Here is a 14,109-nt window from a genome sequence, read left to right on the forward strand (position 1 = left end):
GTGTACTCAGACCAGTAATATTTGGGGTCACAAGTTTTTGCCATGAATATTTTGTGGGTCAGAAGACAAAAAGTTTGGGAAGCACTGCCGTAGATCAATTCCATGTTGATTTAAAGCCGTGTGTTGAAATGCAGTTTCTTTCTGCCACAGTGGTCAGACTGAATAATGGCACACTTTGTCTGCAGTCAGGTTCATGAGTTTTAGCAGATTRCTGTTGAACATGTTCCTGTGAGGCCAGCTGTTGTTCTGTGGCGAGCAGACGCAGCAGCAGAACCATGCTTTCTGAGCACATGCTGCATCCTGACAGTGGGCTCATTGTGAAGAGCTGCTGCTGCTGCTGGTTCCCAGACCGGCTCCTCTACAGCTCCTCAGCCTCTGGGACGTGCAGAAAGTGTGGGAAGGCGGTGTCTCCACATTCAAAGGCTTGTGGGAAATAATTATACATCTGTTCAGGTTTTCTTCAGTGCAAGTACCATGTTGGTGCTGACAGACCTGCTGATCTGCAGAACTGCTGCAGAGAGGTTCAGTTTCAGTAGGTGGACTGTTTGGAGATAAAAACCACTGTTCCCACAGATCAGCTGACCACACACTTCTGAGTGTTCCTGAGCTGAAGCACAAACTCAGAGGTGATCAAACTTTTCCTGCAGCAGCTCTTAAAATCTACGAGTTTCCTCTTCATGTTAGACAGGCCTGAGTTTGGTGTTTTACACCACTGGAGTGGTTGTTTTTTTTTTTTTTTTTATCAGATTTTAGTCTTTTTTTCTTATGTTCTAGTTTGTCTGCTGTGCACAGCACTTTGGATCTGTGGTAATATTTAAAATGCTTTACAAATAAAGTTGGATTAGAAACATGTTTACACTATGCCAACACAAACTATTTTGAATTAAAGGGGYCATAKCCTGCAAAATCCACTTTTTGAGCTGTTCTGTACATTTTGTTGTRAACTTGGAGTCTGTAGGAGAAAGAAGAGCTGAATTCAGTCTCCTCTGGTGCTGCAGAGATCTCTATCTTCWGTTTGGGTCAGATTTTTCATCCCGTTCAGTTTTCTCTATTTTTCTATGATGTTTTCTGAACTATTACGTCAGATTATCTGTGATGGAACTACCAAATAAAGTCTGGACTTACCAACTACAATTTCCTCCTCTTAGTTCTCCTCTGGCTCCAGTATGTAAGGCTGGATGGACAAGTCTTCTGTTGTTGACATCTTTTAATCCATCCATCCATTCTCTATACCTGCTTCTTCTTTTCAGGGTCACTAGTGCCCATATCCAGCAGTCACTGTGTGAGGGACAGGGGACACCAGGACAGGTCTGCAGTCCATCACAGGGACACAAAGAGACAAACAACCATTCACTCTCTCACTCACACCTAGGGTCAATTTAGAGTTATCAATTAACCTAACAGTCATGTTTTTGGTCTGTGGGAGGAAGCCAGAGTACTTGGAGAAAACCCACGCATGCACGGAGAGAACATACAAACTCTACTCAGAAAAATACCCGGGCCGGGATTTGATCCAGTGACCTTCTTGCTGAGAGGCATCAGCTCTACCAACTGAGCCACCGTGCTGCTTATTTTTAAATCATTTTTAAATAAAATGTTTCTGCATGCCTAGAAAACAAAACTAGAGTGGACCAGTCTGGAAGCCAGAGGGGGCGGGGCTTGAAGCATCTTAAAGGAACAGTATCAAAACGAGCTGCTTTGAGCCACAGCAGAAAAGTGGTAAAAGAGGGGCTGGTAAAGTGAGAATAAGGAGTTCAAACCAAAGCATTGTAGTTCCACTTCATGAAGACCCAGCTGAATGATTTAAATGTGAAGAGGAAGGATTTAAAAACATGATCAGTCTACTTCGATTTTTAGCTGTTTTCTTTTAGCTGGCCATGTCTCAGGACCCCCTCAGGGCACCCAGCTGGGCATCAGGTTGCCAAAAGTTTTTTTTTTACATGACATAAATTTGGTAAACTTGGTAAGTGGCGCGAGTTTGACAGCGGTTATTTTATGAAGCCAGTGGTAGACACAAATAATAAATCACCCAGCTTTCAGCAACCGTTGTCACAATCTCCTGTCCAGGTCAAATCCTAACTTTTTTTAATACACATTAATTTTGTAAGCTTCTGTAAGGTTCATCCAGGGTGTCGGTGATATAATTATATTAGCTTAATTTAGTCTCCAAACAATATTATCATTTATTGCAATAATATTTGAGACAATGGACTGGAGACCTGTCCAGGGTGTTCCCTTGCACACTGCTGAAAATGTGCACCAGACCCCCCTTGACCTGGACAGGAAAAAGTGGTAAAAAAATAACAGATGAATGTCCAGCTCTTAACTTTGGTCTAAACTGAAGATGTTTAAGTTTTTAAAATTTTCTAAAAATATTAGCATTTATTAGTACCTGTACTGAGTTTAATTTATAGCTCTAAGATGATGCAAGTTTTCATTTATTATCCCACCAGGGAACATAATTGATTTGATTTGATTTATTGATTTAACAGGAAAAGATTACTAAAAATCAAGCCTGACTCAGCATAATTGCTGTTTTACAGCAGGTTCCTGTTCTGCAGCACATAAAACACAATCACATCAGCATCACAATCACATCATTATTATTTCACCATAGACACAAAGACAAACAAGSATACCAATAATCTTTGGTAGGTGAAAATGTGAGTTTGTCCAATCAGAGCTGAAGAATCATGTTTTCTGCGGGGAAGGATGGTCAACTAGCGGATGTTAGAAGAATGATGTGCCTCSCTGGCAGGAGCACAATTATAGCTTTTTTTTCTACCTCCATTAATACCACTTCTCTTAGTTAAACATAGACATGTGTGATGTCCTGATGCATCTCAGTAATCCACGTAAAAAATCAAAAAGAAAAAAATTGTATAGGTCTTCTGGATGGGACAATAGGTGTTAGTTAGGTGTCAATGATAGCCATGTGATGTGAGTATCAGTCACATGGAAGCAGTGCTTAAAAAGCCTGCATTTTGCCTGAAACTCTCAGACTGAAGAAGTCTCTTGGAGGAGAGACGAAACGTTTCATTAGAGAAGAACCCGTCCAGAGGACCTATACAACTTTTTTCTTTTTGACATGTGTGATATTTATAGAAAAGCCAGAATCTTGGCTAAAAACTCATAAAAACCATTTCTATGTCCATCAGACACAGCACAAACTTCAAGAAAACCCTTGGAGCTTAAGAGCTATGTTTGTCTTCTAAACTGGATGACTTTTTATTTAAAATTGTCAGAATRTTTTTAACAAACTTGAGGATTAGATTTTGGTGAAGTTTCAGTGTGAACACAGCTGAATGACTGCTGAAGCCGACTTGTTAAAGTTAAAAGAAACAAGAAAGGAATTGATTCTGTATAAGACTAGCTAAAAGTTAAATGTACCAACATGGACAGATTCATGTTATATTTCAGCTCTTCTAACACGAGCCTGTGCATGTTTGTCTGCTAATGTGTTTACTTGATGACATCAGTCTGAAATGAGTCCCCTCTCTGCTCCACCCTGTCCACTTGGTCTTCCTTATTCCACTTTTGGAAAGTTGGCAGCTGCAGTGCTCTCATACTAAATGCTTGTTGCGAAATTTAAGAAAAAAATACAAAAGAAAAGTGTTGCATCAAAATGCCCCTGACAGCATAGCTCATCATTCAGGCACACAAACTCCTCCACTACGATAAGGTGATGATTCATCAGAGAAGAATCATCACCTTATGTATTGAACTGAAATCACTGAATTGAATTATTACAAACAAATACATGTATTGTTGCACCTCTAATAAATAGGCCTTTAATTTCAGTAACAGCAGGTTTCATAGCTTTGCAATGCTGGACTGGACTGGACTGGACTGCTAAAACCAAAGCACTTCCTGTTTGTAAAAAAAAGAAATGCCATGTTTCTAAGATGTTCAGAACAGGCAGCATCAGCAGAGTTAGCTGGGACATCACTGACTGGGTTGGATTTGTTTCTCTGATGTGTGGACATGTAGGCAGTAATTAGATTTTCTGACTTGTCTCCACGTGTGTCCTGTGTGATGCACAGCTGCTGTTAGTGCTTTTGTTGGAAGGATGGTGTGAGTCATCGTTCATGTATTCACACTAAATATGTCAGATACTGACATGATTATTGTGTTGTTACCCTCTACAATAGTAAAAAACCCACACAATATATACACAATATAGGGCTGCACAATATATCACAGATTTATCATCATGGCGATAACAGCCTGTGTGGCATGACAGAAAAAACTGCTTGACGGKTTGTTTTTATTAGTGGTTCGAGACATTTATGTGGAAAATTTGTTACTAAATCTAAAATTTACTCCACATATTCACCAACACTTTTAAACTGAGACTTCACAGCTGCAGATTCCCTCCTTTGATTCTTTACAACTAGTAATTTTGTTTATTTTTCTGCTCTGTAGTATCAGTATTTTGATCGGTGCTCCTAAATCCAACACCAGCCAGCTGAACGTCACAGAAGGAGGAGCGGTCTACTTGTGTCCCTGGAGCCAAAGTAACTGCAGCATCATCAACTTCGACAAACAAGGTAAACATCAGCTGCTGACAGATTGTTCCAACTCAGAAGATAAATCATTATTAGTGTAAAACAAGTTTGTAAAATGTTTTTGCCAGTGTGTGTGTGTGTGTGTGTGTGTNCTGCTGGAACGGACTGCTAATATCGGAGCGCTGATATCGGACATTTTTTATGCAGTCCGATAAAATCCGATACTCGTTTTTTGGCTGATATCGGACCGATATCCGATATCGATATCGGATCGGGACACCCCTACTTATCGGTAAACAGAGAGCTTTGCCTTACAGCTCAGCTCCCTCTGAACTACAACAGACCAATACAGAGTCCACAAAACTCTACATGTTGCTCTGATCCATCTCTCAATCTCACACTCCATTCTTCCCTCACTGTGAACAAAACCCCAATACACTTGAACTCCTCCACTTGAGGCAGAACTTCACCCCCAACCTGGAGAGAGCAATCCACCCTTTTTCCAAACCAGACTCCCTCCGCCCCCTGGCTGCACCGAGAAATTCTGTCCATGTAAGTCCACGTAAACTCTGTCCTGGCTGAGCCTGGACAGATCCCATGGGTAGAGACTTGGCCACCAGGCGCTCGAGAAGGGGTTATCTGCAGAATCAAAGTGGGTGTGTCACAAGAGTGGGCATGTCAAAAGCATAAACACTGTGGGCTACGAGGCCTACATGACGGTATCCTTAGACCCTGCTTGATCTCTTTACAGCCTGACCCTGACCCCAACATAACGGTTAACCAGGGCAAATGTGACCCAAGTAGGGTTCTCCAGAAAAAGTGGCGCCGTACAGTAACGCCCGTTTTGTTCTTGTCCATTGAAGTGGTGCCATACGGCATTGCCCCTTTTTTGCTTGTCCAGTCAGGTGTGTCCCTTTAACAAAGTCCGTCAAATCAGGTGTGTCCCTTTAACAAAGTCCGTCAAATCAGGTGTGTCCCTTTAACAAAGTCCGTCAAATCAGGTGTGTCGCTTTAGAATCGCCTTTCGTTGGGACACGCCCACTCGTCCGCAGAGACCCCTACTTGAGGAGCTCACTGACAAGCCCCTCCCACAGGCCTGGCTTCAGGGTGGGGCCCTGGTAACCCACGTCTGGGCAAGGGACACCGAGTTAATTGCCCCTGACAGCATAGCTCATCATTCAGGCACACAAACTCCTCCACTACGATAAGGTGATGATTCATCAGAGAAGAATCATCACCTTATGTATTGAACTGAAATCACTGAATTGAATTATTACAAACAAATACATGTATTGTTGCACCTCTAATAAATAGGCCTTTAATTTCAGTAACAGCAGGTTTCATAGCTTTGCAATGCTGGACTGGACTGGACTGGACTGCTAAAACCAAAGCACTTCCTGTTTGTAAAAAAAAGAAATGCCATGTTTCTAAGATGTTCAGAACAGGCAGCATCAGCAGAGTTAGCTGGGACATCACTGACTGGGTTGGAWTTGTTTCTCTGATGTGTGGACATGTAGGCAGTAATTAGATTTTCTGACTTGTCTCCACGTGTGTCCTGTGTGATGCACAGCTGCTGTTAGTGCTTTTGTTGGAAGGATGGTGTGAGTCATCGTTCATGTATTCACACTAAATATGTCAGATACTGACATGATTATTGTGTTGTTACCCTCTACAATAGTAAAAAACCCACACAATATATACACAATATAGGGCTGCACAATATATCACAGATTTATCATCATGGCGATAACAGCCTGTGTGGCATGACAGAAAAAACTGCTTGACGGKTTGTTTTTATTAGTGGTTCGAGACATTTATGTGGAAAATTTGTTACTAAATCTAAAATTTACTCCACATATTCACCAACACTTTTAAACTGAGACTTCACAGCTGCAGATTCCCTCCTTTGATTCTTTACAACTAGTAATTTTGTTTATTTTTCTGCTCTGTAGTATCAGTATTTTGATCGGTGCTCCTAAATCCAACACCAGCCAGCTGAACGTCACAGAAGGAGGAGCGGTCTACTTGTGTCCCTGGAGCCAAAGTAACTGCAGCATCATCAACTTCGACAAACAAGGTAAACATCAGCTGCTGACAGATTGTTCCAACTCAGAAGATAAATCATTATTAGTGTAAAACAAGTTTGTAAAATGTTTTTGCCAGTGTGTGTGTGTGTGTGTGTGTGTTTGTTTGTAGCATTAGCTGATGTTAAAGAAACTCACAGTATGAGATTGATCATAAAGTTATTTTTGCAGGATTGAACAAAGCAGCTCCATTATTTCCCCACATTCCTTCACATGGAACATGGACTGAACTTATACAGAGCTTTATCAAACCCCACGATGCTTTACACTACAATCATTCACCCATTCACACACACATTCAAGGATAGCTAAGTCTTTAACAGAACTAGTCTTTGGTATAATAATTGTAAATCTTGCCCCAACCTCAGGGYYTGCTCCACATTTTGAGGCATGGACTTAGAATCTGGCTTTTTGAAAAGCTTTGATTTTTGAAAGCTGTAAGTTAATTTAGGACAAAGACCCCAGAGGATCCATGCTGCTCTTGGTTCTGCCAGGAAATAATCAAGTCCAGCAGAAACGCAGGATGTGATAAGGACCACTGTTTGAGGATCACAGGGAGGAACTTAAGATAATATCAGGYCACAGTTTACAGAAAGAGTGCTGCCACTGTGCAGAAATACACACCCATAAACTGTTTACACACACTCACTGTCTCAGACTTCTGCTACACAGTATTCAAGAAGAGTTTTATCTTCAGACATCTTCCGTGTCAAACATTTAAATGACACATCCCATATTTACCAAACAGGCAAACTGAGCTGAAGATGAAAATGTTTAAAATATGCTCATTTTTCAAAAAGTAAGGCTTCCAGCTGCAAGTCAACTTCTTGAGATAGAAATGGTAAATAGCTTGAACTTATCAAGTCCCTGAGACGTCAAAGTGCTTCACACATCAATCATTCACCCATTCATAAATGGAAGACTGAAACTGACATACTTAGAAATAAACGCAGAAATATATAAAAATGGTAAATGGTAAATGGACTGTACTTATATACTGTAAATGGACCAATAAATAAATTAATACATACACTTAAAATTAGGGGTGTCCAGATACAACTTTTTCACTTCTGATTTGATACCGATATTGCAACTTTGAGAATTGGCCGATACTGATCTTGACCGATACCATATTAGTACAAATCACACACTTTTACCTGTTTTTGTAGTGTGAAATCTTAGAAAAGTCTTGATCAGGTCAAACAGTGAAAAAGAGGAGGTATGAGAAAAACTGACCCATTTATTTTTAACCAATGGATCACATACATTTTAAACTGAAGAACATTCTACAATTTAATAAATACAGTAAAACAAAATACAGTACCCTGAAAATGAAACATAATAAAAACACAATGTACTTTTAAAGTGTAAAATAGCTATCCAAAATCACTACAGTTATTTTTTTACCATCTGTCAGCCTGGTGCTGCTTTATGGTGGGAATAACTGAAGGTGGGAACAAAACAAAACCCCACATTATTGTCTATTCAAAGTTAGGAGTCCACAGCTAATTTTAGTGACTGTGCCCAAAACTACGTGATCATTGCACTTAATATTTAACTAAAACAAGTGTGTAAACAGATTAAACATCGCTCTACAAACAGGAGCAAAAATAAATAGTAAGAATCAGTCAGTCAATTATTGATACTTTCTCCAGTCTGAGCATCATGTGGAGATTAGCCTCTGGCTCCTTTTATCACTGCTCTCCTCATGTCGCTCGTATTCCAAAACAAAATCTGCGCTCTCCTTTCTTCTGTCCATCAATCCCAGAGCTAATCCATGGGCAGCATTCTGCTGATGTCAAAACCGTAAGCGTGCTGTCCTCACTTCTGCCCGCTAGAACCACCGGAGTGAGAGGAAGTTCTGCTCGGTTGGAATCATGGAGACACTTTTGGACTGAGACCGAACCGAGCCGAACCGCAAAGCTGCTGCCAGGGTGGAGAGTGGTCGTCTCTCCAATTTAAAACAGTCACAGTTCTGTGCTCCCACAGAAAACTCGTGCGTGACATCTTTGCACTTAGCTTCAACTCTGTTTCTGATGAAAATAGAAAGTACTACTGACATTCTTGCTACTTTGTTAGCGCAGCATGTTGTGATCACGGGAGCTCTGCATGCTGGATCCAGGCGTTGCTGGATAGAAACGCTGGAGCGGAGTCAGTGGACTGCTGGAAAAGACTGCTAATATAGGAGCGCTTATATCGGACATTTTTTATGCAGGCCGATAAAATCCAATACTTGTTTTTTGGCTGATGTCGGACTGATATCTGGTATCAAAATCGGATCGGGACATCCCTTCTTAAAATGCACCAATTAATTTAAAAAAGGAGAACTTTACCTCGTTTTATAATTTAATTGACCTTATTGTTAATTTTTCCAGCTTAGTTATGACAAATTATCCATCTATCCATCCATCCATCCATCCATCCATCCATCCATCCATCCATCCATCCATCCATTATCTTCCGTTTTATCCGAAATCGGGTTTCAGGGGCAGCAGCTTGAGCAGGGAAGCCCAGGCCCCAGCCACCTCTTCCAGCTCTTCTGGGAGGACTCCAAGTGTTCCCAGGCCAGCCGAGAGACATAGTCCCTCTAGCGTGTCCTGGGTCTTCCTCAGGGTCTCCTCCAAGTGTGACATGCTTGAAGCACCTCCCTAGGGAGGCGTCCAGGAGGCATCCTTACCAGATGCCCAAACCACCTCAACTGGCTCCTTTCGATGTGGAGGAGCAGCAGCTCTACTCTGAGTCTCTCCTGGATGACTGAGCTTCTCACCCTATCTCTAAGGGAGAGTCTAGACACTCTGCAGAGAAAATATTCCAGGCGCTTGTATCTGCGATCTCGTTCTTTCGGTCTCTACCCAAAGCTCGTGACCATAGATGAGGGTAGGAACGTAGCCTGATTGATAAACAGAGAGCTTCACCTTACAGCTCAGCTCCCTCAACAGACCGGTACAGAGTCTGTGAAACTGCAGAAGCTGAACCGATCCGTCTATCAATCTCACGCTCCATTCTTCCCTCAACTGTGAACAAGACCCCAAGATTCTTGAACTCCTCCACGTGAGGCAGAACTTCACCCACAACCCGRAGAGAGCAATCCACCCTTTTCTGGGAAAATAAATATATTTTACCACATAATTTAAATTTTACCGTTATTAGAAAAATATATTTATTTTGTTTTTCATTTTACTTGTACTTGCATTTATGTCTCTTATGTTTAATTTTTTAAATATTTTTCCCACAAGTCTTTTTATTTCCATGTGTTGTTTTTACACTTCTCTGTCTCCTGTTTTACTTTACCATATGCCTTTTTGCCTCATTCTGCAAACAAGGTGGGCAGGGCTTCCTGGGTCAGCTCCTGGTCAACAGACAGGTAGCAGCAGTATCCATGTGCAGAGCTACTGTTCATGCTTGTGTTGCCTCAGTTTAGATTAAAGTTTAAAACACAATTACTAAAACAACCAAAAATTCACGAGTAAATGCAAACTGAAGCATAAAAATCCTAAACATGTTTGAATCTAAGACATTTTACCACTCAACAAGGCAACCAAACGACCCACTAGTGGACACCGGCGGTGATGGAGGCCATCAGGACTTGGCTTTCTCAGAGGACTCCTGAAGCAGCTGACAGTGTCGCAGCTTCGGTAGTTGCAGATGCAAAACCTCTTGCGTGGGAGGAACTCGGAGATGCCATGGAGAAGGGCTTTCAATTGACCTCAAGGAGGCTCTGGCAAACCATTCAGGGAAAGGAAAGTGTTCCCTGTCCCAGGCTGTACTTGGCTTGGGTGGGGAACTGATGACCAGGACTGAGGATATTATTGGGCAGTGGAAGAAACACTTTGAGGATCTCCTTAATCCACCCTCCAAGTCCATCTTTGAGGAGGCAGAGTCTCAAGACTTGGGGGAAGATGAGTCCATTACCATGGCAGAGGTCACCAAGGTGGTCAAAAAGCTCCTTGGTGGCCAGGCGCCAGGGGTGAATGAGATTCACCTTGAGATGCTGAAGGCTCTGGATGTTGTGAGGTTGTCATGGTTGACACATCTCTTCAACATCACATGGAGGACTGGGACAACTCCTGTGGAGTGGCAGACTGGGGTGGTGGTTTTCCCTTCTCACCCTCCCCAGGAAAGTTTACTCCAGGGTGTTGGAAGGGAGGCTTTGTTCAATTGTCRAACCTCAGATTCAGGAGGAGCAGTGTGGCTTTCATCCTGGACGTGGAACAGTGAACTACATCTTTACCCTTACAGAGTTGCTAAGGGGGTCATGGGAGTCTGCCTCAATGGTCTGCATGTGTTTTGTAGACTTGGAGAAGGATTATGAGTAGAGCCACTGCTCATCCACATCRAAAAGAGTCAGTTGAGGTGGTTCATCTGATTAGGATGCCTCCTGGACGCCTCCCTTTAGAGGTGTTCCAGGCACGTTCCACTGGTAGGAGGCCCCGGGGAAGACCCAGGTCTCACTGGATGGATTATGTATCCTCTCTGGTCTGGGAACTCCTCGGGGTCCCCCAGGACGAGCTGGAAAGTGTTGCTGAGGAGAGGGATGTCTGGGTTTCTCTCCTGGCCCTGTTGCTTCTGCAGCAGAAACCTAAAAACAATCAAATATAAAGTATTATATTACACTGTGTAAATATTACCTATATCAGAGGAGAAATCAGTTTGTAATATTTAATAATTTGTGTTAAATTGTAGCATGATTCAGCAGAGATACACTCTGTATATTTTTTTTATTTTATTTATTTTATTTTTTTGTTCCTGCTCTCGGAGGAGTAAGACGCTTTTTGCCTCTCTCCTGCTCTCTCTTATCTTCCCTGCTTTTCTGCTTGGGAGCCTTCTCTACGTTTAGAGGTGTCCCGATACCGATACCAGTATCGGTATCGGATCCGATACCAGCATCAAGTACTCGTACTCGTAAAAGCCGGCCGATACTCTTAACCGATACCGCTTTTGTCCCCTCCTGTGCTTCGCTGCACAAAGGGTAAACAACAATCCATACCAGGCGGGGGCGCTAAYGCACTGACAAGTTATTTCCGACCGCACCCCCGAATAACAGAAGAAGAACGATGAGAAGAAAAGAAGAAGAAGAAGTAACATATCGGCAGTTTGGAGATATTTAAGAGCAGCACGGAGGACACCAAACAAGCAGACTGTCTGCTGTGCTCTGCTAACTGTCAAGAGGAGGAGTGAAAGTTGGATGTTTTAACAGCAGCAATTTGATTCAACATTTGAGGACAAGACATGACAAAGAATTCAAAGAGTTTGCTGCTGCTAGCAGTAGCCTTCATAAACAGCACTATGCAGCAGTTGTTGCAGTAACTTCAATGCTGTTTTTTCTTTCTTGTAGAACAAACTAAGACATAAGCAGAATATGGAAGGAAGTTTGTTGTAAAAGCATTTTATTTTTCACTGTGGTTCTTCTGAGATTTTGTTTTAGTTGTTCCATTTAAGTTTGAACTGAAATTTACTGCACTTTATTACTATTAGTCATTTTTTTAACAGTTTAAGACTGAAGCAGAGTAAACTTCTACAGATGTGCTGCTAAAATTTACGTTTTACATTTTAATTTAAATTTGGTAGTTGCATGTTGAGGAAAATGTTGAGGAAATGAAAATGTTGAGGAACTAAATTTTTCCTGGTGTTTACGTCGACGTGCCCCCCCCTCATTCCCGTCTAATCTGATCCCTTGAAGGACAACCTGAAGCTGTCCAGAATGAACAATTAACACCAGTATTCTGAACTTTGGCTGAACTATGGGGTCTACCTTTTGGGGACTGGATATTTTGGACACATTTTTCAGATATTCACACAGGTGCATACAACATTCATGGCTTCAGATACACCCCACCAAACTCACTACTCCTCTGGCTAATAAATGTGCTCTTGCTTGTAGAGGTTTTTKGATAAACACCGTAGTGTGTCACCTTTTGTTGATATAATACGATGTTTTTTCCCCTCATCTAACCTTCTGTGTTTTTTAAGGTAGCACGACCCCTGCTGGTTGCTGCATGACCTGATCACCTGTTMCCCCATTTTTTCGTCATGTGTGTCTCTTGAATGGGTGTTCTTAAATGTAATTTCATTGTGCTCCGTACATTGACAATAAAGGCATCAGAAATCAATCAATATATGCTCCACAAGCTCATATCTGCTAACCAGTTCAAATAACATTGAATACATCAGCTTTATAAACCCATTTTAATTGTAAACTGTTATATTATTAGCTTCAGTTCTGCTCTGATCACGTTCACGTTCAGGTAAATGTGATTTAATCTGTTTACAAATGAAAGGAGATGTTTTCCTGTTTCTCTTCTGTTCATATGTCCATAACTCACACAATTTTCTGACAGTTTTATATACATAGATCATTTATATACACTCTAAAATATTAATAATGATTTCACTAATATTATTATTATTAATAGTTTGATGATTTCTACATTGTCAGTCCTTTTTATCCTCTGTTACCAACATGTACAGTAATGGTAAATCCAGACRTTTGCCCATTCTGCTTAGTGTTGTAGCTTCTACAGTAGATCCCAGTAGAGTGGGTAGAAACCATGTGACTGTGTGGTCAYGTGATTTCTACCCACTCCATTAGTTCTATACATTTCATATATTTCCATGTTTTAAAATAAAAGATGCCCTAAAGGGTCTGGTGACTTCCACAATGTTTCTGCCCCATATCCCACACCTCCCCATCATGACAACTGGGTTTGTGTGTGTCTGTGTGTGTGTTCATAACCAGAGATCTGAAGGAGGAATATGAAAACAAATAACTGTGTTAATGATAATAAGATGTTAACATGCCCAGCACTGGTAAAAACTCATGAGAGGAACACAAAATAAATCAACTGTGTCTCTGTTAGAGAGGAACATGTTTGACACTTCTTGAACTTCTGCATCATGTTAGTTTTTTCTCTGTTTTTACAGGTGATCGATATTTTTACATCAATGATGTGAACACTCAAGTTGAGTTCAAATCCCACCAGTGGTTTGGAGCTACTGTGCGTTCCCATGGCAACAGCATCTTGGTAAGATCTCTCAGGCCACTGTAAAAGTGGTCCGTTTGTTTTTTTTTACACATTATTCTGTCATTTCATCCTGTATTATATATTTGATTGACAGCCCCAAATTTCAAACAAGTTGGGACGTTGTCTAAAATATATAAAAACACAATACAGTGATTTGCAAATCCTTTTCAGACTATACTCAATTGAACACACTACAAAGACAAGATATTTAATGTTCAAATGGAAAAATATTTTATTTAAATTTTTTTTTATAAATATTCACTCATTTTGATTTTGAAACCTGCAACACATTTCAAAAATGCTGGGACAACAAAAGACAAGGAAAGTTGAGCAATGCTCAAAAACATCTGTTTTTTTATTTTTATTTTGCAGTTCACAGGTGAACGGGTTAAAGTGTATCTTACCCCCTGTGAACAGATAACTCCGCCCCAGATGTATATGTGTGTGTGTGTGTGTGTGTGTGTGTGTGTGTGTGTGTGTGTGTGTGTGTGTGTG

The 14,109-nt window shown here is 41.1% G+C and overlaps 1 protein-coding gene across 1 annotated transcript in view; it reads left to right on the forward strand.

Annotated features, from left to right (window-relative positions):
- Nucleotides 1-14,109, forward strand: part of LOC106532239 (integrin alpha-5) — a gene marked incomplete in the record, with an annotated part of 81,050 nt that overhangs the window by 11,014 nt on the left and 55,927 nt on the right. The window contains 2 exon segments of the mRNA XM_014028263.1: nucleotides 4,426-4,550; nucleotides 13,514-13,614. Coding sequence (XP_013883717.1) covers nucleotides 4,426-4,550; nucleotides 13,514-13,614 — 226 coding nt within the window.

The sequence above is a fragment of the Austrofundulus limnaeus genome, unplaced genomic scaffold, assembly GCF_001266775.1.
Source record: "Austrofundulus limnaeus strain Quisiro unplaced genomic scaffold, Austrofundulus_limnaeus-1.0 Scaffold737, whole genome shotgun sequence".
NCBI classification, from domain to species: Eukaryota; Metazoa; Chordata; class Actinopteri; order Cyprinodontiformes; family Rivulidae; genus Austrofundulus; species Austrofundulus limnaeus.